Genomic DNA, 25864 nt, shown 5'->3' on the forward strand with positions numbered 1-25864 from the left:
TCCATCCCATGGGTCCAAGTACAGACTGGGACAAAGAATTGACTGATGCACCGAAGGATCCAGCTGTAGGGATTCCAAAGAAAGAGGCACAGAATACCAGAGTGATCACTTCTAGGGCTTTAGGATAAGAGACATGTCAAGAGACTTACAGCAATGCAGGATTCCTTGCCGTGGCTCTCAGCTCTGTCTTAGTCTCTCCTGACTTTGGAGGTACACCTCTGCCTATTCAGTGTATTCTGAGATGGATCACTGCCCCTGCTCTCTACACAGGGATGAAGTGATGGACATGAGGCAGAAGTTGAAAATGCAGGGGAGCTGTGCACAGGTGAGCTGCAAGCAAGCTGCCAGCCAGCTCTGTAGAGCCTCCTTTTATTGACACAAAAATGCAAACCAGGAGATACATTTTGGGCTGTGACCTTTACACATCTTCCAATCCCGAGATCATGGGGTGGTACAAAGTTATTTTGGCACCTGTTTCCAGCGTGTCATTTTCCCCTTGCACAGTGTATGATGAAGGAGACAAAAGGTCTCAGAGACAAAGGTTACAGACAGGGCACTGCAGACTACTGAGACCGCAAAAGGCTAGACAGAGGTACGATGTTCAGACAGCTGTGGCTTGTCTGTGAGGGGGAGTGTGCCCTGCACCCCAAGGTCACGCGTGCAGGCAGACTGGCTGCCTGCGAGTGGGGAGTGTGCTCCCTCCGAACCCCACTCCCCACCCCGCGATCATCCCTACACAGGGAGGGCCATGTTAATCTTTATACAGTGGTGCCTCGCAAGACGAAATAATAATAATAATAATAATAATAATAATAATAATAATAATAATAATGATAAATTTTATTTATATCCCATCCTGCCCAGCCGAAACCGGGCTCAGGGCGGCTAACAGGGCGTTTTTTTCGTCTTGTGAAGCAAGCCCATTGACGGCTTAGCGGATTAGCGCTATTAGCGGCTTAGCGGCTTTTAGCAGCTTAGCGGCTTAGCGGATCAGCTGATAAGCGGATTAGCGGCTTAGAAAAGGGGGGGGGGAGAAGGGAAAAAAACCCGCAGGAATTCGCAAGACATTTTTGTCTTGCGAAGCAAGCCCATAGGGAAATTTGTTTTGCGAAGCGCCTCCAAAACGGAAAACCCTTTCGTCTAGCGGGTTTTCCGTCTTGCGAGGCGTTCGTCTTGCGGGGCACCACTGTACTGCGTTCTTCTACCTTTCAATGGGAAGCTCCCCTCCCCTCAGTTATGGCAGAGGTGGGCCTTGGGGTCTCAAATTTCAACGCGCCCTGTGTGATGGCAAAATTCGGCATTCCCCACCCTTCACCTTCCACAGCCTCCTGTGGTGCCCCTGAGGCTCCTTGCCCAGTTCAACCAAACTGGCCGCACTCCCCTAAATCCACCTCTGGTTGTGATCCTGTCTCCTCTGCAGGAACAGGACTTTTGGCAAGCTCTAGTTCCTTCTGCTTTACTTTCTCTAGACTAAATAGGATTGAAAGAGAGCCTGGCTGTTTTTTTAAAAAAACCTTAATTGATTTCACAAAGCGAATGAATTTTCCTAATAATAAAAATCCTGAATTGATTGGTCTGGTTTGACTTACCTGAATTAATTTATTGTTGGGCCATCAGCCACACCACTGCCATCTTTCTCAATTATTTTATAAGCTAGTGCTGCAAATCTCCACATGTGAGGTGGTAGTATTTTCAAGGTTGAAATAGTCTCAATGTTTAACCCTGTTCCAGTTTTTCTTTCTGTGTCCCTTCATGTCATTGTTGGCAAGGGTTAGTATGGATTGCTACTAACCAATTTCCACTGAAACGCTGCTGGTTCAGTTCATAGGGTGCAGAAGGGAGCCATCCATTGGGCAGCGCTTCCCTCTGTCATTGAACACTTCACCAAAGGGAGCGAAACCGAATCCCTTGAACCAGCTAAGAGAGAGAGAAGATATTTGTACGGAGAGACTGATCTGGATGCGTCTGAGGAAATCTGTATCCGTAAGACTATGCTGGAACAGTGGAAGGCTGCTTGGAAATATGGTGAGCATTTTATCGCCCATAGGCCATTGAAATAACGACTGTTTTCCTATTGATTATCATTGCTATGGCCAATAGTGATTAGATGACATAACTAACTTGTATCGTTAGATCAGCTGATAAAAGCTTGCAAACTCACATATTTGCAATGGATATTCACACCTATGGGTTTTATTGTGACATTTTCCCTTCCTCTTTTTCGTAAATATTTTTTATTAATTTTCAATTAATAATATTCTAACTGGTAACAAATCAGATCAAATCTTGCTACATCATAATACGAACATTAAAGCCAGTAGTTATACATTCCAAATTAAAAAATTTCAAGGGGACTTCTCATCTTCTGGATGTCTGGAGAAAATCTCTTTCAGTTATTCCTGCATTCATCTCTCTTGTTTCCCCCCCAGTTTAATAAGTCCTATCTTAACCCATTGTTTTATCTTCACAGTCCTGATGTATGACTCTTTATCATGTCCAACAAATCCATTTTTCTATTAACATGCAGGAGGCAGTTTATTCTGTGTTGTTTTCCTTCAATTGATTTTCAGCATAGTCCTCTCAGTGGCCCCATCTTTCATTTCACCATTTTATCTTTCAGGCTCTGGGCTCTCTCCCAACTCTCTCAGCACATGCCAACTCTCCTTCTTTTGATAGGATTTATGGCGCAGCAATCTTTGAGTTTTTAATGAGTTAGTATTCCAAATATGAGTCTCCCATGGTGTTCCAAATTAGTGTTCCAAGTTAGTGTTCCAAATGTGAATCTTCCATCAAAAAGCAATGCCATGGGGTATATTTCAATAATTGTTTGGTGATTGTTTAGTTTAGCTCACTCCTCTAAGATCCAAGTTTGCTCCCCCGGGCCCTAGGGAAGCCAGCCAAAATCAAAGATTCACCCTCACTTTCACATTACGCCATATATTAAAAAGAAAACTCCATGCAAGCAAATGCAGTTTTTTTAATGTGACCTATTCCCCCAATTATGATCTGTCGAATGTCCTCACCTCCCCCTGGGAGGAGGCAGTTTCTTTTTCTCCTGCGCCACAGCCGCCGTGTGACATTTTTCTTCTCAATGCTCAGGTCCACGATGGCATTCAGCAACTATAGAAGGGTTAATCAGAGACTTGGCAGATGTGCACATTCAGAATCGGGTCAATGCTATACTTACCTGTGCAACTGCTGTGCTTGAGCGGCCCCACGAAGTCCACGATGCAAGTGATGAGTCAGGTATAAGCAGCTTCTACTGGAAACTGTTGTAACTTTTGTTGTGGTTTTTGTGGTATAGCAGGCTGGTAAGGTGGCACAATTGTTTAGGACTGGAATACAGACTATCATGGATCCAAGTACCTCTGGTTTATAGACAAAACAGCTAGGGTGTCATCCTCTCTAAATTAAGGAGAATGCTTAATTTAACACAGTGAGACTTACTTTCCAGTAAAGATGTATATGATTGCACTATTAGGATTGTACAGTTGAAACCAAGTAATCACACTGCTCCAAATATTTGGACCATATTGTCTGAATGACTAGGTGCCAACATTGTAGGGTGAAAAGCACTGTCTTTTACTTTGGGTTCTTGGCCAAATCATAGAATTTGTTTTTCCCCATGTTCCTCAGCAGTTATGCCTTCTTCTGTCAGAATGGGAAGGCTTTTTTTGGAATGAATACTTGAGAACCTTGCTGAAATCATCAGAGGACAGGGTCTTGAGAGTGCCATGCAGTGGTACCTCGGGTTAAGAACTTAATTTGTTCTGGAGGTCCGTTCTTAACCTGAAACTGTTCTTAACCTGAAGCACCACTTTAGCTAATGGGGTCTCCTGCCGCCACCGCACCACCGCACAATTTCTGTTCTCATCCTGCAGCAAAGTTCTTAACCCGAGGTACCATTTCTGTTTTTGTTTTGTTTTTAACAATACATTTTTATTGATTTTCATTAAACATACATTCATTATACAAATAAATCTCACATATATCTTTGGCTCTGCCAAGCTTCAGACTTCCCTCCACCCCTTCGGTAAATATCGTACATTTTCTTACATCACGTATTCTGTTTGTTTATCTGGTTGGCCATATGCTGTTAGAGTTAGTTTAATCCTGCCAGTGTCTTTAAGGTTTTACAATTGTCTCTTATATACACCAAATATTTACTCCAACTTTCATAAAACTTCTGTTCGTCCTGGTTTCGTATTTTCCCTGATAATCCGGCCAATTCTGCGTAATGTTTTCCAATTCTGGGCCAACATATTGCACTGTTTTGAATGTCACCATTCCTTTTTCCTCTTCCCCCACTCCACCCACTCCACTTGTGCGAACTTTGGAAGCTAAGGATTAGTCAAAGAATGAACAAACAATGTGAAAGACAGAAAGTCCAAAGGGCAAAAGTTCCAGCTATTTCTGGTTAACTGCTATCAGCATGATTTTATGATCCATCTTTACCAGGAAGAGTATCAGACAATGTATACCAATCTAGCCATTTAGATTCCTGGATTTTTAGTACAGTGGTGCCCCGCAAGACGAATGCCTCGCAAGACGGAAAACCCACTAGACGAAAGGGTTTTCTGTTTTGGAGGCGCATCGCAAAACGAATTTCCCTATGGGCTTGCTTCGCAAGACGAAAATGTCTTGCGAGTTCCTGCGGGGTTTTTTTCCTTTCCCCCCTTTTTCTAAGCCGCTTATCAGCTGATCCGCCAAGCCGATAAGCCGCTAAAAGCCGCTAAAAGCCGCTAATAGCGCTAATAGCACTAATCCGCTAAGCCGTCAATGGGCTTGCTTCGCAAGACGAAAAAACCGCTAGACGAAGAGACTCGCGGAACGGATTAATTTCGTCTTGTGAGGCACCACTGTACAGTGGTACCTCGGGTTACATACGCTTCAGGTTACAGAACTATGTTGGCTGAGGTACTATTTCTGGGTTAGCAGAGTCTGTAACCTGAAACATCTGTTACCCGCGGTACCACTGTACTGTTTTCATAGTGAGCATATTTATAAAATGAGTGCTTAATGACCATCAATAAAAGAAACATCTTATTTTTAAAAGCTGGCATAGTTCCTGCATAGGAAGGCAAAAATGTTTACAGTGGTACCTCAGGTTAAGTACTTAATTCGTTCCAGAGGTCTGTACTTAACCTGAAACTGTTCTTAACCTGAAGCACTACTTTAGCTAATGGGGCCTCCCGCTCCTGCCGCACCGCCGGAGCGTGATTTCTGTTCTCATCCTGAAGCAAAGTTCTTAACCTGAAGCACTATTTCTGGGTTAGTGGAGTCTGTAACCTGAAGTGTATGTAACCTGAAGTGTATGTAATCTGAGGTACCACTGTATATGCAAATGTTCTGCTCTTTCTTTCAGTAATAGGGATAGAAACTGGTGGCAAAAATTTAGAAGTTGAAGATATACCAAAGAAAATACAGCCTTTGCTTAGAAATACATTGTTTGATAAGGCTGCTCATGTGAGAATGGCTGCTGCGGTGGGCTTCTACGCCATGGGGGAGTGGAATCCAGTGGCACGGTCCATCATGAAGGATGCTCTGATAAATGGTTAGCAAAATAACTTTCCTCTTCCTTCCATATAGGAACTGTTTTGTGGATATCAAGCATCTCCGAAGCCAATGAATACATTTTATCTGACAAAGAATATTCAAAAAGAAGCCAGACTAGGGCCCGGCTCCACCTATAGTTAGATTGTAAATCTACATGCATGTACCTGGGGACTCAATGGGGCATACTTCTGAGTAAACACGTATAAGATTGCACTGTCAGTCACAGCTAAAGCTGCAATCCAAAGCCCTGATCTGCCAGGCTAGAAGGGGTTTGGTTGAGGCAGAAGTGGCCCTCTGCACAGCCCAGACTGGCTCTGCTGGCCTTTGATGGGGCCACTGTGGAGTGTCTCGGTACACCTTCTTCTTCTTTGGCGATCACTCGTAGCCGAATAAGATTGTCTTCCATATACACAGTTTTAAAGTGAGTCTGTAAGTGACTGTGGAGGCCAATTCTGGACCCACACATCCTTCCACAGTGGGGACACTGGTTTCTGGGTGGGAGTTGGTCACGGTGTGGATTTGCCAAATGTGCCTTCCTCTTAGCGCATTTCTACCTTTCATCCTGAGTTCAAGCGTCTTCAAAACCCATGACACCTTTGGTAAAAGCTGTTCTTCACTTAGAGCACTCACAGGCCAGTGTTTCCCAGTTGTCGGTGTTTATACTACGTTTTTAAAAAAAGATTTGCTTTGAGAGAGTCTTTGAACCTCTTTTGTTGACCACCAGCATTATGCTTACCATTTATAAGTTTGGAATAGTGTAGTTGCTTTGGAAGAGGATAATCAGGCTCAGTACACCAGCCCCACAGTGGTTCCTGGCAGAATGCCCCTCCTCCTAAAATGGCCTTTTCAAAGGTGGGAATAGGTGTGGAGCTGGACTAGCAAAGGATCCAGTATGCAGTGAGCTGGCCTTGCTGTCATATGTGATGGCAGTGGGCCCAATCCAGTCTTCTTTGCTGTGCCACCCTGGGAACTGTAGCAGCAAAAGGGGCATTCACCCCTCCCCCACTACTTTCCTTCCTGGCTAGCATAAATTAGAATCATAGAATCGTAGAATTGCAAGGGACCACGAGAATCACCTAGTCCACTCTCCTCTGCAGTGCAGAAAGATTTTGCTCAACATGGGGCTCAAACCCACAACCCTGAGATGAAGAGTCTCATGCTCTATCAACTGAGCTATCCCAGAGTTGCTGGGCTGTGGATTCTGCAGTGGCTATGGCACTGTATTAAGCCCTGCTGCTCTCCCTGACCCACTGAGAACAACAGTATTTATTAATCATAGTTAGCTAGATGTTTTAAGATCAAAAGAGGATATGCGACAAAATGTCATCTTCATGCTGCCTCAGTGTAACTTTTTCAACAATCCTGCTGTGCTTACCAATTACTTTCTTAGACTGCAAACACTCTAATAATTAAAAGTGGTGTGTGTATTAAACTAAAAGTTTTATGCGTTCTTTCATCTGATCCGGGATGGCTAACCTGTGACCCTTCAGATCTTATTGGACTCCAAATCCCACTGGCTCTAGTCAGCATGACCAGCCCCTAGGGATGATGGGAGCTGTAGTTCAGCAAGATCTGGAATGTTCCAGGCTTCCCGCTACTGCATTAGACCAAGCTGGAATGAGATTCTTTTTTATAGAGCGTCATATTATATACTAGTAATTCTTTTGCTATTAGGTAATAGTACAGACAGTTGGACTGCAGCTCAAGCCCTGGCAATGGAAGGCAATGGAAGTTTCCATGTAGTGAAAAGGATCCTGACTCAAATTTTTGAGCAGCAGGATGATGCCACAGAAGACCAGGCTTGTCTTTTATTATCTCGACTCAGCCGACAAACAGTAAGTATCAAGGCTCAGGTGAAAGAACAAGCTGGAAACACACAACCATTGTGGCCTGCTGATATTTATTTGACTCAGGCTTGCCCACCACTGTTGAATACAGACACTGGACACTCTTTGTAGCACAAGGCATGCATGTTGCAGAAAAGACAGGCATGAGACTTGATGTTCTACTTTGGTGGGCTTGGGCCCAAGGGGCAGGTTCAGCTTCCTTGCACAGAATCTCACAGGGAACGTTCACATCAAAAATTATTTTGCTTTCTGTCTGTGAATAAGTGACCAGGCCAGTTGCTGTACTCAACAGATTGTCCATGGGGATTAATGATAATCTTGTGAACAATGACATTATTTCTCCCTGGATTCCAAGTAGATTAGTCAGATGACTGGTTATTTGCAGTATTCCAGTCCAGATTATCACAATGCCATGGACAATGGCTTCACATTGTGTTTTCTTTTTAAAGGGTGTGTGTGTGTGTGGCTAAAATCTGAATGGAAAATTCCTAATTTAGCATTAGTATATATGTATATTTAAAAAAATGGTTCCAGCAGGACATCTGTTTGTTATATACTATCACAAACAGGGATAGCTCACCCCTTTTCCCTGAGTGGTGAAGTTACAGCAGCAGTCTCTTTCCTTGTAATGAAAGAAAGCACAGGAACTGATGGTGTATTTGTAATTATCTGGATATTAAGATCAACCTCCGAGGCCTTGCTCTGAGTTCCCCACATCATCTGAAGAAAGGTAGATGATGATCAGAGACAGTGGCTTTCAGTTGTGGCCTCCTTCTCCAGAGAGGTTTGCTGGTGCCATATTTGTTTTATACTCAGTGCCAGGTGATAACATGTTAATTTGCCCAGGCCTTGAGGATGTATGTGTTTTACAATGCTGAAATTGTTGTCTGCTTTGTTGATACAGCTTAGTATTTGTTACTATGGTTTAGTATTTGTTTCATAACAAGCCGCACTAAGAGTTTCAGCTGTAGAGTTAATCAGGTCAATTAGTACCAGTTCCTCAAAGCAAACAGCATGCTTTGAAGTTATCACACATTGTTATCTCATAGTCAGCTCCAAAAATGGTCATCGGTGGTCCTAACTCCTCTCCTTAAAATATTGGCAAGCCTCTGTCCCTCTTCTATACTTCAGTGCTTTTTGGCTTTCCACTGATTGGCTTAATCTTCCAGGGCTTGGTTCATTGCTTACTGGCATCCGAATTGAACAGCTACCAATGGAAGCATCGGGTTTTGGCCTGTAAAACATTTTCACGTATTCCTGGGAGCGTCAGCCAAGTAAGTTATGCCTCACGAACCTAACATACTATAACATCCATAAGAGAATATTGTTAGAGCAATTTTCATGACCAAAGCACTAGCAGATTCAAATATTCCTTCTGACGTGATTCAAGCTTACTAGAGATTCCATTGTTTGGCAGTTCAGAGTGAGGGAAAAACATGTTTCACTCATCTCTTCATTTGTGGCATGCACCAACATACACATAGTAATTAAGGGGGGGGGGGGGAATTGTTGCAGTGGTTATGCCACCGTTAAGCATAAAAAAATTAAATCTGATTCATTTAAAATTGCTCCTAAATGGCACTGGTAGTGAAACAATGTGTAAAGACTGAGATGTGAATATATAGACAGAAAATTCTTTGGTTTGAATCCTAAACTAAATTAGCTGAAGGAAGCTCATGGAAGGAAAGTTTCCTGTTGCCTCCTCGCTACCCAGCCCCGTGTGTTCCCTGAAAAGCCTCACCAGGGACTCAGGAGGCCCTCCCAAACAGCAGAGGCTTGGGCTCAGGTGTATCCTGGGGATAAAAGGAGAAGGGAGGGAATCACAAAACTTTCCTTCTGTGGATTTTATTAAGTTATTTTATGATCTAAGTCTGATTTTGGAAGATCCCCTTGTCCACCAGCAGCCCACTGCATCCCAACCCGCATTGCTTAGGAGGCCACTGGCCCTCCAGAGTAGGCTTTTTGGAGGGTTCCAGTGTCTTCAGAGAGACAGAGGGAATGGGAAGCTTTCCTTTTATGAGCTTATTAAATTAACTTACCTTGGAATCTAAGCCTGCATTATGTAGGACCACAGCTCTGTATATGAGCACTGGGTTTGGGATGCACAGGTTAAGGTTTCTACTGCTGGCAGAAATCCTAGGCTTGCCAAAAAATATCCATTCCTTCCCAAAGGGCTACCCAGCAATGAAGGGGGCCAGCTTCCTTGATTCCTAGACTTTTCCAGGTGTCCAGGCTTTCTACATCGCTCCCCGCAGAGATGCAGACATCAGAAACAGTTGTACTCTTTTAAAATGATGCCTTGTGAAGCAAGGTTGTGTTGCAGCAGTTCTTCTCCTACAGCGCTGCTTTCAGAGAGCAGCATTGGGAAACTATGGACTAGCCTCCTGCCAGTTGTGTTATGGGGAGATTTGGGGCTCTGTTTCTGTTACATCTGAATTAGGAGAGGGTGTGGCTGTTTCAAACCAATGCCTGGACACTCTTATACTACTGTTTTACTGGTTTTATGTTGCATTCTGTTTCAATGACATTGCTTGTTGTCTTTATGTTATATACTGCTTAGCATTTTTAAAAATATTAAGCTGTATATAAATGCTTTTTAATGATCATCTTTGTCTTCTTCAGTGTCAGTTTATCTGTTGCCTAAAGTTACTCTTAGTTCTTCTATGTAGGACCTAAAAAACAAAATTGTCCAGCTCATGTGGACAGATTGGAAGTTTGATGTACGCCAGGCAGCTGCCAAGGCTTTGGGGCATTTGGAGCTTGGGAAAGAAGTCCATGATCAACTCAGGTGAGAGCCGTGCAACGTGGTAAGACATCTCAATCACTAGCAAAACATTTCCTCTGCAAGATTCTGAAATGCAGATAGACAGTGCATTGGAAACAGAGGGCCTCAGTAATGTCTGATGGCATTTGAAATGAGACGCATAGAGATCCATATGCATGTTAGAAACATCATCTTCACTGATGGGCAGAGCAATCCTATACAGTCACATTTGTGCCCAGTGCCACAGATATCCTGGCAAGAGTTTTCAGCCAACGTACTGGAGGTAGTTCCTTCAGGGTAAGTATCATTCTATTGACATAGCTCCATCTCTGCCAGCAGAGCATCATATATACTGCTTCCTAAGGCCACTTAGCTGGCCTAAGTCATTTACAGGATTTGCACCCTTAAGTAATGACAAAATAGGATAAAGTTAATAACCATTGTTGTTATGCTTTTAAATGCACAAAACTAAAGCTTGATTGATCCTCTGCTCCATAATGTGAAGTGGTCTGATTGTCTGAAGGCAATGCACAGGGGCAACATGAGAGGCAAAATCCAGAATCAGTCCAAGGTCAAGACACTGGGGCCTGGACTCAAATCAGGCAACTGGTGCGATTACACTGGTGCGTTTACTTTGGAACCTAGAGCACAGCTGCAAGCCATCAAGGCTGCCTAAAGAGTTCATTTGTTAATGAGGAGCTTCTTACTCACAAGTAGCCATTTTCTCTTGAGGAGGGCAGCAGTCTGACTGAGCCTGCACCCGTGGGCACCTACATTCCCCCAGACTCAGCGGCTGATCAGCCTCTGCCTCTGATTCTGTGCAGGGGCCTCCTGTGTCCTGAGGAGGAGGTTGGAGGGCTGTGGCCAATGAAAGGTTTGGCTCTGTCTGACTGTTAATTGACACAACCTGCTGCTCCATTTGCCTTGGGGAGCTCCAGGTCCTCCTCCAAAGAGGATTTCTCCAGCGTGGAAGTGACAGTGGTGCCCTCCAGGTGTTGGTGGGATAGAACTCCCATCATCCCTAACCGTTGGCCATGCTGTCTGGTCCTGATGGGCCCAACAACATTTGGACAGCACCACAGTGATTACTTTACAGTTTTTTATGCTAAACTAGGCATAGGCAAACTCGGCCCTCCAAATGTTTTGGGACTACAATTCCCATCATCCCTGACCACTGGTCCTGTTAGCTAGGGATCATGGGAGTTGTAGGCCAAAAACATCTGAAGGGCCGAGTTTGCCTATGCATGTGCTAAACACATCTAGCTCATGAACACAGGGGTTTATGCTGTTGCTGATTCTATTAACACTTGTTATAATTAATGGCCCTTCATGTCAAATGAAGTCTTTACGCCCAGGACTTAATAACTGAGTTCAACCATTGTTCATTAAGAACACACTTGTGCCCTCAGGGAGAAGCTAAAAAGAGGAGATGTCCGGATGAGGGTGGAAGCTCTTTCAATGATTGGGTGGCTGAAATTCATGACGGCCAGGCTGCTCCCTGGCTTCCTAAAGTGTTTCACTGATGACTTTGTAGCAGTTCGAAAAGAAGCCTGCTGGGCAGCTGGAGAACTTCAGATTAAAGAAGAGATGGTGAGTGTTCAAAATGTAGGGCCAGTGCACCCACGAGGCAAGGTGAGGTGACTGCCTCAGGTGGCGGGATCTGCAGGGACAGCAGATTCAGCCTCCAAACAATGCATCGCCTTCTGATGCTGCTGCAGTGGCAGAGACAGCTGGGGTGCTGTTCCTTGGAGGCCAGATCTGCTGCCTCCTTGGCAGCACCCCCCTCCATGCCTCCTTTGCATCAGCCTCTTGGTGAATAGGAGGCACTGCTGTTCTTCTCCCACCCTTTGTTCCCAAAGTGGTCATTTATTTCCCGCTGATTCCTGATGTAGATCTTCACCCACCCCTTCTACCTGGGGGGATGCTATTTTGTGGTTTGCCTCAGGTGCCAAATGTTCTTGGGCCAGTCCCAGCAAAATGACTGGCAATAGCCCTATATGCGGAGATAAATATAAACTCCTTTCTTGAATGCAGCCTGGGTGGCTTCTTCAGAGACTATTCTTCAGACGCTAGTCCAGGGCTGGAACAATATATCTTCCTCACTGGTTATTTGGGGGGAACCAACCTTCTATATGCATAGTAGATCTGGTATAAATGCAGGTGCGCATCTGGATGTATAATGCAACATCTACATTGTGATTCTTTTTCAGGCTGGGTTCTGCCTGGATGCATGATGTGGAGAAAATGGGTAAAGAGAAATTATTCTCCCTCTGCTATAATACTAGAACCTGGGTCCCTCCAAAAAAATCTGAATTAATGGGAGATTCAGGACAGACAAGATCCTTCTTCATGCAACACATAGTCAAACTATGAAATCACCCCCCTTAGATGGTGGCCGACAACTTGGATGCTTTTCCAAGAGGATTAGGGAAATTCATGGAGAATAAGGCTATCAGTGGCTGCCAGCCATGATACATGTGTCAGAGGCAGTGTGCCTCTGTATACCAGTTGCAGGGAATTGCAAGCGGGGAGAGTGCTGTTGTATTCAGGTAATGCTTGCAAGATTCTCACAGGCATCTGGTTGACCACTGTGAGTACAGGAAGCTGGACTAGATGGGCCTTTGGTTTGATTCAACCGGACTGTTCTTATTCCTTTTGATGTAGACTTCATTACATGCAATTTGAGCTGGATCAGGGACGCGGGTTGCGCTGTGGGTTAAACCACAGAGCCTAGGACTTGCCGATCAGAAGGTCGGCGGTTTGAATCCCCGTGATGGGATGAGCTCCCGTTGCTTGGTCCCTGCTCCTGCCAACCTAGCAGTTTGAAAACACATCAAAGTGCAAGTAGATAAATAGGTACCACCCAGGCGGGAAGGTAAACGGCGTTTCCGTGCACTGCTCTGGTTCGCCAGAAGCGGCTAAGTCATGCTGGCCACATGACCCGGAAGCTGTACGCTGGCTCCCTCGGCCAATAAAGCGAGATGAGCGCCGCAACCCCAGAGTTGGCCACGACTGGACCTAATGGTCAGGGGTCCTAGGGCCAAGATCTATATTAAAGTCCCTTGTCCAGAGACAGAGAACCTGTGGCCCTCCAGATGTTGTTAGACTCCAACTCCTGTCGGTCCCAGTCAGCATGGCCAATGATCAGAGGTGATGGAAGTTCTACTCCAAGAGCATCTGGAGGGCCACAGGCTCCGTATCCCAGCTCAATCCTGTTTCGTCCCAGGGAAACATTTCTGCTACATCCCCAAAGTATTTTTTGGTAGAGCCAATGAATCCAGCTGAAGTTCCTTGGGGGCTTTGATCTGGTTTGTGGACTTTCTGTTAGCTGTCTCTGAAAGTCCACCCCGCCATAGTCTGTATTTTCTGTGCTTAAAAATAATAAAATAATATAAGCTGTGTTTATTCATTCCCATACTTTATCTTCTAAAAATATTATAGGCACAGTTTGCCAAGACCTTCTGAGCACCATTGAAAGTTAAAGGAATGTGATGAATAATAATAATGATTATAATTTGTACATCGCCCATCCGACTGGGTTGCCATGGCTCCAGCAGATAAAACACAATAAAACATTAAATATTAAAAACTTCCCTATAAATATTCCCTATTAAATATTAAAAACTTCACCTTCTGATGGGGTGAATGAAAGCAGAAATGTGCTATTGTGTTTCTCTCCTTCTTTATTATGAGGCTTGGACAGGAAAAGAAAATACTGCACATAATGGAAAGATGGCTTTTTCAAGACAATGGAATTGAATGAGCTACCTGTCTGCCCTGCAAAAATGTTACAATACACAACTGATGGGCGATGTTTGGCTTGGTGGGTTCCTCATCGTGCCTACCTGCTGCCTTTATATTACAGTCTGGAATTCCCTATTGGGGCAGTCTTGTAATTTATTTGGTGTGAACCATCCCGTTTAAAACAATATGCAAACTAGGTTCTGTCAACTAATACCTTTTTTTGTTGTTGCTGTTCTTAGGTGCTCAGGTGCCTTTTTAAGATAATGCAGACTGACCCTCTCTGGAAAATCAAGACTCTAGCTATCAAAGGTATTGTACAGGCTGGGATCCTATCATTTCCTTCTCATGTGCAGAACCAACCTGTAAAAAATATGGGGATGTTCAAGTTCCACTAAAAATGCTGATCCTCATTTGTGGATGTTTTAATCATCAGGACTGAAGCAGCCCCAAGACTAGTGATAATCCTGCGTTAGCATTTACATAGCATATTTCAAGCATTCAAGCATATAGCACTTCATATTGTCTCATATTGTTTCCAGAGAAGTAGCTGTCTCTGCTGCAGCAAGAACAGGAAAGAGTTCTGTGACCTTTTATGGACTATCACATTATTATGGTATCAGCTTCCACAGACTAAAATCCAGTTTGTCACCAGTTATCTTTGTAACAGCCCTGTAGGATAAGTGAATATTTTAATCTCTCATGCTACAGGCATATGTCTGATGTTGAGAGCAAAGCCTTCTGCTTAAGCCTCTTGAGATAACTGCTAAGTGATTTCAACCAGAGACTTCTTGGTACACTCCCTTGGGGCCAAGCTGGATATGCCATTAATTGCAACCTTGCATTGAATATGTACACTTTAAAAACTGCAAATTAAAGCTGCAAGGGAAGGGATATGATTATCAGAATCACAACAAGTCATGGTTGGCGAATGTAACCATTTCCTCCCCTGTTGTGATCCTGAGGGAAATCCCACCTCTGAAGCTAGTATTTGCACTGGGAGGAAATGCCTCCTGCTAGTATCAATTGGGGATTTCCTCTCAACGCAAATAGTGCAGCAACAGGGAACCTTGGACCCAGCAGCCAAATGTGGCTTGCCAAGCCTCTCCGTCTAATCCTTGGGACTCTCCCCAGAGCATAACCGCTCCCAAACACACTGTCTCTTCCCAGGCCACTCCCCGCACTGGCCTTCCTTCCCACTCCCCTTGAATGTTTTCACTTGGCTGTAAAGTGTTCTTGACCTCTGATAGTGACTCTTGATTGAGAAGAGTGTCTGTAGAAAATAGTGTACTATATAAAGGTGCAATTTACATTCATTTATCTACCCACTTTTGCCTCTGTCCTGCCCAACACTGGTACGTGCCCCCTGGAAGATTGCTATTAAAAAAGGCTTCCCACCTCTGAAATAACACATTCAGGCAAAGGATTTTCCTCAGAACCGCAGCAAAGGAGGAAAGGTTTAATTATCAGCCCCAGAGGCAGCTGCTGTTTGTGTGCAAAAATAACTAGCCATATTTAACATCCTATCCGATACTGCAACAGCTAGCATACTTATTTAGTGAGCAGATACAATGAACTTTTTACATGCCTCAAAAGCGTTTTCCTGCTGCTGAAATTTCACATTAAAAGAGTCAGCGTTAGAGATCCTGCTTTCTAATTTAACACTTTGCCAAAAACAGTATGTCCAGGAGCACAATCCTGGACTGGCATTGACTTAGTAAGTCAACAGTGGCTTGATTTCCAAAAAAAGATGAGTAAGATCAGCAATAATACCTGCATCTACAAAAGATGATTTGGGTATAATCTATTTTGTGCTGCAAGGAAGGTTGAAGCACAAAAGAGATTCCCACCATAAGGCAATTCCTTCCTTCCACTTCAGGGAGAAAGGGTAACATTTTGTTTCTGAGTGTAGGATGTAGAACTTTAGGTGATGGTGGCGCTTGGATCATTGCCTCATCTTCCTGGCATAAATGTTGAAATGAACACTCTTTTATTTTCTGTCAGCTCTGGGTCAGATAGGAGAGGCAAGTCCTTACCTGAAAGAACTTCTCCTCTGGGCCCTTCATTATGAAGAAGATCCTGGGGTGCGAAGGGAAGCCTGCCGTAGTCTCATCACCCTCAAGATGAAGGATGAAACAGTTCGGGCTACTTTGCTGGAGAGAATGATTATGGAGCCAAATGAGATGGTCAAAGAGTAAGTCCCTTGTTTCCTAAATTGAGAAAAACTTATGCATTTAGAAAACCACTTCCTTCTCCTGGGTTCTTCTTGGCAGATGTGCAATACCTTTACAGTGGTACCTCAGGTTACATATGCTTCAGGTTACATACTCCCCTAACCCAGAAATAGTGCTTCAGGTTAAGAACTTTGCTTCAGGTTGAGAACAGAAATCGTGCTCCGGCGGCACGGCAGCAGCAGGAGGCCCCATTAGCTAAAGTGGTGCTTCAGGTTAAGAACAGTTTCAGGTTAAGTACGGACCTCCGGAACGAATTAAGTACTTAACCCGAGGTACCACTGTACTTCTTCAGGATAATGCTCCTGTGGAACACATTTACAGTTTCTGGGAATGAACTTTGTGCTTGGGGGAGGGGGGAAAGAAAGCTGAAGTCCTGAAACTAAGTTCTGTTTCTCACTGGGCACTCCCACCACCACCCATTTGGTGAGCGTAAGGCCAGCGGATTATGTGTATAGATCTCCTCCACTTAAGAGTGGCCCCTGAGTGAGTCAGGATTTCCCCCTTACATGAAATATACTTATAAGTTGGTCCCCTACTCTCACACACCAAACATGTAGCTAGGGGGCCAGGGCCTGTATGATCTGGCAACCCCATCATGAGTTTGCTTGTAATTCTGTTCCTTTCCTTGCAGGTATTCAAATGAGCACCTCTCAGATTAACACTAGATTGGCTTCAGAATTAGCAGTCCAGAATAAGCTCTAGCTGTTCTTAAGTAACACAAACAGAATAAGCTTTGAGGGCATATTTGGCCTTGCAGATTTTTACCTTGTTCATAAACACCCCATGACTATCTAACTTTGTATCAGATGTACCCCCAACCCACTTGTGCAGAATTTTGAGGGCATGTGGAAGGCTTCAGGGAGGAGTGTGATGTGAAGTTCTGCTGCAGAAGTCTGTTTCACTTGTGCACAGACAGCACTGGATAAAACTCACAGTCTAGACTATTAAAAAGTATCCAAACAGAGTTTTAAGAAACAGTAAAGCCTACTTTCATGATTAACTTGAGAACTGGAGTTGTGGCCTTCAAGTGCCTTAGATGGGACTGAAACTTTCACTGTAAACATAAACATTACTTCTGAGAAGTACTATACTTAAACCTGATCCATTCCTCACCCCACTCCCCTCTTCTACGTAGTCATGTGCTCCTTCCAAGCCTCAACCAGCCAGAATTGCTAGCTACCGTATTTTTCGCTGTATAACACGCACCTGACCATAACACGCACATCGTTTTTAGAGGAGGAAAACAAGGGAAAAAACATTCTGAATGAAACAGTGGATGTATCATTTTTGTGCTTCATGCTGTGGCCACAGACATGTGATCTGATGGTGAATTTGGGGTGACCCAATGCAAAAATCCTGAGAATCCCTGTGGATCCATGCTTTGTAACCATGTTTTTGCACCATTGCAGCCCCAGGCTACAGTGGGTGCGTGATTTTGGGGGGGCAGGCTGTAGCCATGGACATGCTATGTGCTCTGATGGTGAATTTGGGCTGACCCAATGCAAAGATCCTGAGGATCCATGTGGATCCATGTTTTGTAACCACGTTTTTGCACCATTGCAGCCCCAGGCAACAGTGGGTGCGTGATTTTTGGGGGGCAGGCTGTAACCATGGACATGCTATGTGATCTGATGGTGAATTTGGGGTGACCGAATGAAAAGATCCTGAGGATCCATGTAGATCCATGCTTTTTAACCACCTTTTTGCACCATTGCAGCCCCAGGCAACAGTGGGTGCGTGATTTTTGGGGGGCAGGCTGTAGCCATGGACATGCTATGTGATCTGATGGTGAATTTGGGGTGACCGAATGCAAAGATCCTGAGGATCCATGTAGATCCATGCTTTTTAACCACGTTTTTGCACCATTGCAGCCCCAGGCAACAGTGGGTGCGTGATTTTTGGGGGGCAGGCTGTAGCCATGGACATGCTATGTGATCTGATGGTGAATTTGGGCTGACCCAATGCAAAGATCCTGAGGATCCATGTGGATCCATGCTTTTTAACCACATTTTAAGTGGGGAGGGAAAGAAAAACACAGAAGGGACAAGGAGCACGAGAGGGGTGTGCAGAGAAGCCGCTTGCTAAGAATGCAGGAGAGGGGTATAACGGGAGGGAGGAAAGGAAGGCAAAAGTTTTCCCTCACCTACCCACCCAAGCCAGCCAGCTAGCGCGCGCTCTCTCTCTCTCTCTCTCTCTCTCTCCCTCCCTCCCTCCCTCCTGCATGTTTTCAGCAGCACGGATGACACTCTGCTTTCCCCTCTGCTTGCCTGGAGGGGAGGGGTTTTCCCTGCTCTTTGTTCCGTTTGAGCAAACACAGCAAGGAAATAGAGGTGGGTGGGCAGTAAGACCCTGAGGCAGAATGCAGGAAAGCAGCCGCTTCCTCTTTTCAGGTTTCCCTTCTAGGAGACGCGCAATTTGATTTTTGCCTGATTTTTTTTGCCTCCCCTCGCGCCATTTGGCTCCAGGGACCACACATTCGCTCAATAACACGCACAGACATTTCCCCTTCCTTTTTAGGAGAAAAAAATCTGTGTGTTATAGAAGGAAAAATACGGTGCATCTGTTTTTTCAGTAGTTTATCATTTTTACCACCTACCATAATAACCTTTTCCCATGAACTGCTGCACAGGCCAAGCAGATCACAGGGTGGTACAGAAGAATGCAGTGTAAGGTTACAATTGGTGGCCTTTGCCAGCAAGTCTGGACCAAGTGCTACGCCAGGTCTGTGGTACCAATACCCATCTCTTCCCCAACCTGCCTCATACTCATGGCAAAGACAGATTTTAGTGTCTCTTACACCCACCTCCCCCTTGTATTGCATCACAAGGATTTCAGAGGGTGCAGCAAACATATGGAGATAAGTGGAAGCATGAACCAGCTTCAGATAAGCCCAAAGGACCCATAGCGGAGGCCTTCTCTAGCTATACACTGGTACCTCGGTCTACGAACAGTCCTGTTAACAAACACTTCGGACAACGAACTCTGCAAAACCAGAAGTAGGCATTCCGGTTTGCGGACTTTGCCCCGGAAGCCGAACACTGGCGGCGGGAGGCCTCATTAGGGAAAGTGCGCACCTCGGTTTAAGAACGCTTTGGTCTAAGAATGGACCTCCGGAACAGATTGTTTGCAACCTGAGCACTGTACACTGCTGCAGGGGCAGAAGGATCTACTTACACTGTTGCAGATATCTCACAGAATAAGGTGCTAGCTGTATGCACATAGTAAATACAGACTGAGAGAAGTTACTGTATTGTATTTATTATGTTTTATTATGTTTTTGTATCGGATCAGATTATCTGTCTGGGTAAGGTCTGTGTTCTTTGGTATATCGTTTATTGCTGTAAACTGCTTTATGAATAGTAATATAGAAAGGCAGCATACAAATTAAAAGTAAAATGAAAATAGAAGATGGCTAGTGTACTGATTTGACAGAACTCCTTCCTCTGGCAGGCTTTCATCTGAGATCTCTGAAGCATGTAAATAACACACCGTCCATTGTTTCCAATTTAGGGAAGTGAGCCGTGCTGTGAAGATTTTCAATTTTGAACAGGAAGAGGAACACGAAACGATTCAGATGATCAAGAATAAGGTGGGAGAAAACTCCAATTAGCAGAAAGAACTAGATTCTTTTTTTGTAGGAGTAAAGAATTCAGAAATATATTATGAATACTCCCCCTGTCCAAGGATGTTCAATTATAGCTGATTGGGGGGGGGGCTGCTCCCCTCCCCCTAAAATCAGACTTTTTGCAGTAAGCAATGGAGGAAGTCTAAACTTGAGAGAAAGCACTTGTGAGATACCACTTGCTTTGACACATCCTCTTATCTCCCTAAACACAGATCATAATGAACATTAATTAAAATAGCCATTATTATCTAATCTTGCTGCAGGACAAGTGCAGCAGGACAAATGCTCAATAAATAGGTCATCTGGAAGTGCCCTTACTTCCACATCATTCTGGAGGTGGCATGGTTCTGTGAAAACTGGACCACGCAGCTTCTTGCTCTTAGATCTAGCAGCTTATAGAGCAATTAGCTGTAATGCCCCTTTTTGTCCCTCTACCCTTCTAGGAGGGCTAGTGTGTTAGTTTCAGCTCTAGTCTTACATCCTGGAGGTTAAGGAAACTAGGAATCTTACTGAAGAGTTAAGGTTTGGCTTGTTAGGCACACAGGGCTCTGGACAGTCTTAATGCAACTGTCTAGGCTCTCTGAAGCCCAGCCATACCATTACTAATTTTTTCACATCACAACTGGCTCCTACCAGCCCCTGAAAAAGAAGTGGAGGCAATGTATGTCAATATATAAACCAGAAGGAATTGTGGAAAGCAGACACAGACATCAATTATGAAAGTGAAAAACATTTAGCAGTCCTACTCTCCAAATACAGATCTGCCCCACTCTGTCTCTATTTAGGTAAGAGCATATTGTTTCGATCTGGTCAACTAGAATTAAGTTCTGCTGAATGGAGCACCTAGTGACAAATGATCTACCCTTCTACAAGGGCTGGTGCATTAGTTTCACCTTTAGTCTTACATGCCCAAGACTACAGAATTTTAATATTTGGGCTACTGATCGTTGTATTTTTGTTTTTAGTACATTAGATTTGGTTTGTTTCCATCGTGCACCACCTGGACAAGTTTTTACATGACAAGTGGCACGTAATTTTAACAAAAATAACTATTTCTGACGCAGGTTGCCACATTAAGCCAAAAAGACTTGGTAATTGAGAAAGTGCTCAAAATTAAGGAGATAACAAAGAACACGTGGCAGGAAGCCCACCGCATCTATCGAGAGAAGGGAGACGTCTTTGCGTACAGTTCAATAAGGGACATCTTCCTTGATGTTGTTCAAGATATTTTCACTGGTAAATCAGGGTGGTGGGGAAAGCAGTTTGGTAGAATGCTCATTTGCTTTTGCGTATTTATTTTTTTCTTTTTTCAGAAAGGGTGCTCGGCACAAACTTTAAAGTAGGGGTGGGGAACTGGATCTAGCTGGCAGGCTGATTCCAGTACTGGTTCACCATCCAGAGACCACTCTTGGGAGGGGCAGTCCACACAGTTGTCAAGTCATGTGACATATGATGTAGGGCAATTCCACATCAAAGGAAGAATCAGGAACATTCTCATTTTAGTCCAAGGCATGGATACAAGGATTCCTGCCAAAGGTGAGGCTTGTATTCTGCAATGCATTTAAATTCAGGTCTGGATGCAAACCTCATTTTTGGGAAGAATTTACTAAATTGTACATTTTTTTTTTTGTTCCTGCAACTTGCTCTAGGGCTTTATGAAGAAAGATGGGTAATAACATTTCACAGAAAGTAAAGTGTAGCTGTAGGAGTAGGTCCTATAGATACGAAGTTGTCCACATAAGTGTATGAGGAATTGAAATTTGTCCATTTTGCTAAGGCTGCTTTGATCAGCTTTTTTAAAAATCCAGTGTTGATGTACTCATTGTGTTAAAATACTGCTTTCAATTGACAGCTTTGTGTCTATGTGTCATGTTGAAATGCTTATCTACACCAAAACAAAAAAGCATTCACTATCCTTGGTACGTTTTGTTTTGCTTTACAGAAATAAGTGTTCCATATTCAAACAGCTTAGGATCCTGCACCTGTAAAATATGTAGTATTAGCTTCAATGTATTTATAGAAATGTTGCGTAATTAAACTGTCACCTAGTCATATTTCTGTGTGCACACAGATCTATGGCTACCAGTTGTATTAGATACAGTTACTGTATATTTTAATTTCTAATCAAACACACAATTTAAACATCCCTGTTAGAAATATTGTATTTATTATATTTAAATATTGGATGATCTTATTTTGCCAAAGGAAAAGAAACTTATTTACACTTCTGCAAACTTCATTGAAATGAAGGTCTTCATCACCCTTAATTTGATCTACAAATAAAAAAGAGCTGGCTTACAAATTAACAGTGTTGTTCTGGGTAGCCAATTTGATGGCATCCAAATGTCACTAGAGTACACCCATCATCCCTGGGCATTGGTTATGCCAGGTGGGGCAGAAGGGAGATGGTGCTTGGAAACATCTGGAGGGTATCATGTTGGCTGAGTCTGGACCAGATGTACTATGTACACAATTCTGCATTTTAATAGGCAGATAGCATCAATCTGTTTGTAGTTAAACTAACAGGTATTTTTTTTTTCCTATTCAGAAAGCTTTCAATGTCCAAGCAGGAAGTTCTCAGAGGTTTGGATTGCTATCTTAAATATACTAGTAAGTACAATAGAAGAGTATTCTTCCAACTCATTTATTTTGATCATATTTAACATGTTATACAGACAACAGAGGGTTCTTAGTAATCAACAATCCCTTCTCAAATAAGACTGTGGCCAAGGCAATTTTCTCATCCAGCGTAGCACAAGGAAGGTCTTCCACACTGACATACTTTGGGTAGGAAGAAAGCAAAAATTCAATAGCATCTGTATGTTCAGGCTCTATTTCACAGTATTTGAGCTCCTCCTTGTGGTACACCCTTGAATTTTCTGCAGTATAATACAGCAATGTGGCATCTCCTTCATTGCACAATCTGACAATTCCATACTGAAGCAGCCGTACCTGTGTCTTTTTCTTCAACTGGACATCAAGATTTTGGACATTTCCATTTCCCCACCGTGCTGGATGTCCATACACACTCAATGCCTTTTCGCTCTCAGTCAGCACTGGCGGGAGGCAGTCATGAAGAAAAGCCTTGGCTTTTTGATCCACAGCAGCATCAACTGGTGCAAAATCTATTAGTTTGGTTATTAGTGTTCTGATCTTTTGCATAAAGGCATCTCGGCGAGGATCAACAACATCCGAATTCAGGACTCCCATGTATTCCAGGTAGTCTGTGGGTAGCCCACGGCGATAGTCCACATCCTCTTCAATGGCCATCTGCAGTGCTGCAGGAAGGAGCTTTTCTAACAGGTCTCCCCAGGAGTTTCGCTGGTATGAGGATACTGTTATATGGAGTGAATGTGCATCTGGGAGACAGTCGCCTTGGTGGATAAACCCGCGGGGGAAATAGAGCAGGTCTCCAGCTTCTAATACAGTCTCCAGAATGGGTTCTCCAATCTCCTCCTGGCTAAAGTTGCCACTCGAAAACTGAGGCAACACCTCCGCCTCTTTCCTCGGGCTGTAAACCCTCCAATGCTTCTTTCCTTCCAGCTGGATCACAAAGGCTTCAATGTCGTCATAGTGAGGAGCAAAGCCCTGCATACCAGCAGGGGTCAAGTAAGTGTTTGCTCCCACCATGCTGTTGAACTGCTCCTGCAAGATGGAGAGGAACTGCCAGAGGGTGAAAGAAAAAGCCTGGGGGTTTAGCATCCTGAGGGAACAGCCATTCCTGTAGAAATCCCACACCACAGCCGGCAGTGCCCTGCCCTCCGGATTGTGCGTCTCCCTCTGCCCATCTTCGTAGCTGGTCACGTCCAAGTTGACGCCGAACCGAACATCACTGTCACGCAAGATGGCATCAAACTCTGCTGTAGAGAAGAGGCCCTGGTAATACGCTGGATTGTGTCTCTGGAGCAAGAGGGGTTTCTTCTCCCAGTACCGGTCAAAGAAGTGACGAGGCGAAGTGGGAGCGATGAGCCACTCGAAGAGTTTGGCGGCTCGCTGCCGGCTATGCTGAACTTGCCCCAGCTCTTGGAGGAGGCGCTGGAGTGGGCAGCCCATAAAAGGACGCTGGGGGGAAGGCGCCTTCTTCTTATGGGGTGCTGGAGCAGGGCTTTCTCCGCTTGCCAGGCCGCGCTCACGCTTGGAGGACGCCGCCGCCGCCGCATCCCTGGACTTCGCATTCATTCTCCGTCTCTTCGCAAGTTTCACGGCCGCATCCGGCACGGGGCTAGCATCCCTGGGCGGATCCCCGTTGGCGGCCCCTGGTGCCTCCGCGCAGTCCTCGGCTGCCACCGCCCTCTTGGAGAGCCGCTTCTTGGCCTTGTGGCGCCTCAGCGAGACGGACAGCCCGTGCCTCGGGCGCTGCGGCAGCTCCCGGTCCCCGACTTGCACGGCGGAGCGGTAGGCCGAGAGCGCGGACACACGTGGCGGGTGAAGCAGCTCCATGCCTGAACCCGGGATGGGGAAGCGCCGGCCAACACGTGCAGACGGCTTCCGGCTTAGGAGCGAGGCTTTTCGACCTCTCCTTCCGGTGCCACTTCGTACCTAGCTCCGCCCTGGGATTCCTGCGAGGCCAACGAGCGACGGGTCAGAGAGACTCGGTGAGAGAAAGCGCCGCTCTAAGCACTAGTGAGCTTTTCCGGTCTAAAACGGAAGCTGGGCCCTTGTTCTCTAACAAGTATCGAGGATATCATAGAGATACGAAGGGATAGAAGGCTCCCGTTTTACGTTGTAGAGTAAATCGTGTTCTTATTATTCTTATATTTATCCTCTGCCTTTGACTCTAACAGGGACTCAGGGCAACTCGCCCATAAAATAAGAACACCTAAAAACATAGGGGAGAAACAATCGTTAAAAACAATTGAACAATTGGACAGAGGAAACAGAACAATTGAACAATTGGGCAGAGGAACCAGAGACCAAATTGCAAACATGCGCTGGATTATGGAGAAAGCTAGAGAGTTCCAGAAAGACATTTACTTCTGCTTCATTGACTATGCAAAAGCCTTTGACTGTGTCGACCACGGCAAACTATGGCAAGTTCTTAAAGAAATGGGAGTGCCTGATCACCTCATCTGTCTCCTGAGAAATCTCTATGTGGGACAAGAAGCTACAGTTAGAACTGGATATGGAACAACTGACTGGTTCAAAATTGGGAAAGGAGTACGGCAAGGCTGTATATTGTCTCCCTGGTTATTTAACTTACATGCAGAATTCATCATGCGAAAGGCTGGACTGGATGAATCCCAAGCCGGAATTAAGATCACCGGAAGAAATATCAACAACCTCAGATATGCAGATGACACAACCTTGATGGCAGAAAGTGAGGAGGAATTAAAGAACCTTTTAATGAGGGTGAAAGAGGAGAGTGCAAAATATGGTCTGAAGCTCAACATCAAAAAAACAAAGATCATGGCCACTGGTCCCATCACCTCCTGGCAAATAGAAGGGGAGGCAGTGAGAGATTTTACTTTCTTGATCACTGCAGATGGTGACAGCAGTCACAAAATTAAAAGACGCCTGCTCCTTGGGAGAAAGGCGATGGCAAACCTAGACAGCATCTTAAAAAGCAGAGACATCACCTTGCCAACAAAGGTCCGTATAGTTAAAGCCATAGTTTTCCCAGTAGTGATGTCTGGAAGTGAGAGCTGGACCATCAAGAAGGCTGATCGCCGAAGAATTGATGCTTTTGAATTATGGTGCTGGAGGAGACTCTTGAGAGTCCCATGGACTGCAAGAAGATCAAACGTATCCATTCTTAAGGAAATCAGACCTGAGTGCTCACTGGAAGGACAGATCGTGAAGTTGAGGCTCCAATACTTTGGCCACCTCATGAGAAGAGAAGACTCCCTAGAAAAGACCCTGATGTTGGGAAAGATGGAGGGCACAAGGAGAAGGGGACGACAGAGGACGAGATGGTTGCACAGTGTTCTCGAAGCTACAAACATGAGCCTGACCAAACTGTGGAAGGCAGTGGAAGACAGAAGTGCCTGGCGTGCTCTGGTCCATGGGGTCACGAAGAGTCGGACACGACTAAACGACTAAACAACAACAACAACAAAAAACATAGGGGGAAAACAATCGTTAAAAACAATTGAACATT

At 44.6% G+C, this 25864-nt stretch overlaps 2 protein-coding genes across 5 annotated transcripts in view; one reads left to right on the forward strand and one right to left on the reverse strand.

The window, feature by feature from the left end:
- HEATR4 (HEAT repeat containing 4) overlaps nucleotides 1-25864 on the forward strand; it is a 41183-nt gene that overhangs the window by 7231 nt on the left and 8088 nt on the right. For all 4 annotated transcript variants that reach the window (XM_079989977.1, XM_079989979.1, XM_079989976.1 and 1 more), the window contains 12 exons: nucleotides 1822-2025; nucleotides 3100-3246; nucleotides 5366-5554; nucleotides 7231-7391; nucleotides 8573-8677; nucleotides 10073-10191; nucleotides 11577-11757; nucleotides 14151-14220; nucleotides 15913-16102; nucleotides 19653-19731; nucleotides 20832-21003; nucleotides 22316-22377. In XM_079989977.1, coding sequence (XP_079846103.1) covers nucleotides 1822-2025; nucleotides 3100-3246; nucleotides 5366-5554; nucleotides 7231-7391; nucleotides 8573-8677; nucleotides 10073-10191; nucleotides 11577-11757; nucleotides 14151-14220; nucleotides 15913-16102; nucleotides 19653-19731; nucleotides 20832-21003; nucleotides 22316-22377 — 1679 coding nt within the window. The remainder of the gene's footprint in view (nucleotides 1-1821; nucleotides 2026-3099; nucleotides 3247-5365; nucleotides 5555-7230; nucleotides 7392-8572; nucleotides 8678-10072; nucleotides 10192-11576; nucleotides 11758-14150; nucleotides 14221-15912; nucleotides 16103-19652; nucleotides 19732-20831; nucleotides 21004-22315; nucleotides 22378-25864) is intronic.
- Nucleotides 22396-24337, reverse strand: RIOX1 (ribosomal oxygenase 1). The gene has a single exon (XM_079990173.1). It carries the CDS (start codon nucleotides 24205-24207, stop codon nucleotides 22435-22437), a length of 1773 nt encoding a protein of 590 aa, XP_079846299.1. The 5' UTR covers nucleotides 24208-24337; the 3' UTR covers nucleotides 22396-22434.

The sequence above is a fragment of the Podarcis cretensis genome, assembly GCF_951804945.1.
Source record: "Podarcis cretensis genome assembly, chromosome: 1".
NCBI lineage: Eukaryota > Metazoa > Chordata > Lepidosauria > Squamata > Lacertidae > Podarcis > Podarcis cretensis.